We start from the raw sequence: 1,185 nt of genomic DNA, 5'->3' as shown, positions 1-1,185 counted from the left end.
TCACACTTTAAGAGATTTAGAGTTCTTTCAAAAGTGTTAACTGATAAAAATGAAAGGGGAAGACTTGATACTTGTGCTGCCAGTACGTAATCAAAAGTAAAAACTGTATTTTTTACCTATACATATTTTTCTTAGTATTTCATCATTCTTGCATTTTAAAGGTTCATAAACAATTTGCCCAATACTGTCAACGTCACTATGGGTGACACTTCTTTTGGAATACTGGCATCTCTGTCTGCCAGTAATTACAACCTCTTCCCAGGAGGAAGGTAAGCATTTTCCTTTACCTAAATCTAACCACTTAAAGAAAGATGTACCTGTCCTTGGGAAAGGGACATAGAACTCTTTTATTTTATAGAATACACACAATTGTCTATACCTATGGTCTCAATTGTGTTTTTTCTTTTTCAGAAAAGATAACATTACAGTTATTAGCAATTCAATGCGTTGTTCAGTCACTTCACAATCACTTGGATTCGGCAGTGCCTATACAATTATAATCAATGAGGTGAGTTGCCAGCGCTGTTGGATGGACAAGACAGAATTACTTTTCATGTGAATATTTACTTTAATTTAAAAAAAAAGACTTGTAGAATTATCCCTCTTGCCCTTAACTGTATGATAGAATTTATTGTATGTTAAACAGAACATAAACCCATCCTTAGCCATAAAAATAACAATGGGTATGACAATGACAGAAAGCAAGAATTCACCTTCATCACTAATGGCCTTAAATCTTTAGCCCTATTAGGCACTAAGGATTTGCATGAAGTCTGCTGTAAGATAACTACTGCTTCACAACTAGGTATGCAGTGCTTCATGTACAATATTTCTTACTTACCCAGAACTTTGTAGATCTATGATTATAGAGATGATACAGAACTGCTTAGATTGCCTTTAGTGTACAGACTCTTTATCATTGTTCCTAATGTGCTATTTTAATTTCCAGTGTTCTGGAGACACTCTTACTGTAACATATTCTGAAGATATCCCACCCAACACAGTCCATATGGCTTGGCAGATCCCTCAGTATTTTATTCTTACATGTGCAGAAGTAGTCTTCTCTGTCACTGGGCTGGAGTTTTCATACTCACAGGTAGGTTTTGCTCTTCAGAGCTCACATTGTGTTAAGAATCTTGGTACAAATGAAGATCGTAGAACTGTTAACAATAGAATCATAGAATG

At 35.2% G+C, this 1,185-nt stretch overlaps 1 protein-coding gene across 1 annotated transcript; it reads left to right on the top strand.

Annotated features, from left to right (window-relative positions):
• Nucleotides 1-165: 165 nt before the first annotated feature.
• Nucleotides 166-1,096, top strand: LOC104471042 (solute carrier family 15 member 1-like; the record flags this gene model as incomplete). The annotated part of the gene is made up of 3 exons (XM_010086225.1): nt 166-269; nt 412-508; nt 950-1,096. Coding segments are annotated over exons 1-3 (315 nt in total), but the record flags the coding sequence as incomplete, so codon positions are not given.
• Between the last annotated feature and the right edge of the window lie 89 nt (nt 1,097-1,185).

The sequence above is a fragment of the Pterocles gutturalis genome, unplaced genomic scaffold, assembly GCF_000699245.1.
Source record: "Pterocles gutturalis isolate BGI_N339 unplaced genomic scaffold, ASM69924v1 C11836099, whole genome shotgun sequence".
Lineage (NCBI taxonomy): Eukaryota > Metazoa > Chordata > Aves > Pterocliformes > Pteroclidae > Pterocles > Pterocles gutturalis.
This window is presented reverse-complemented; position numbering and strand designations above follow the sequence as displayed.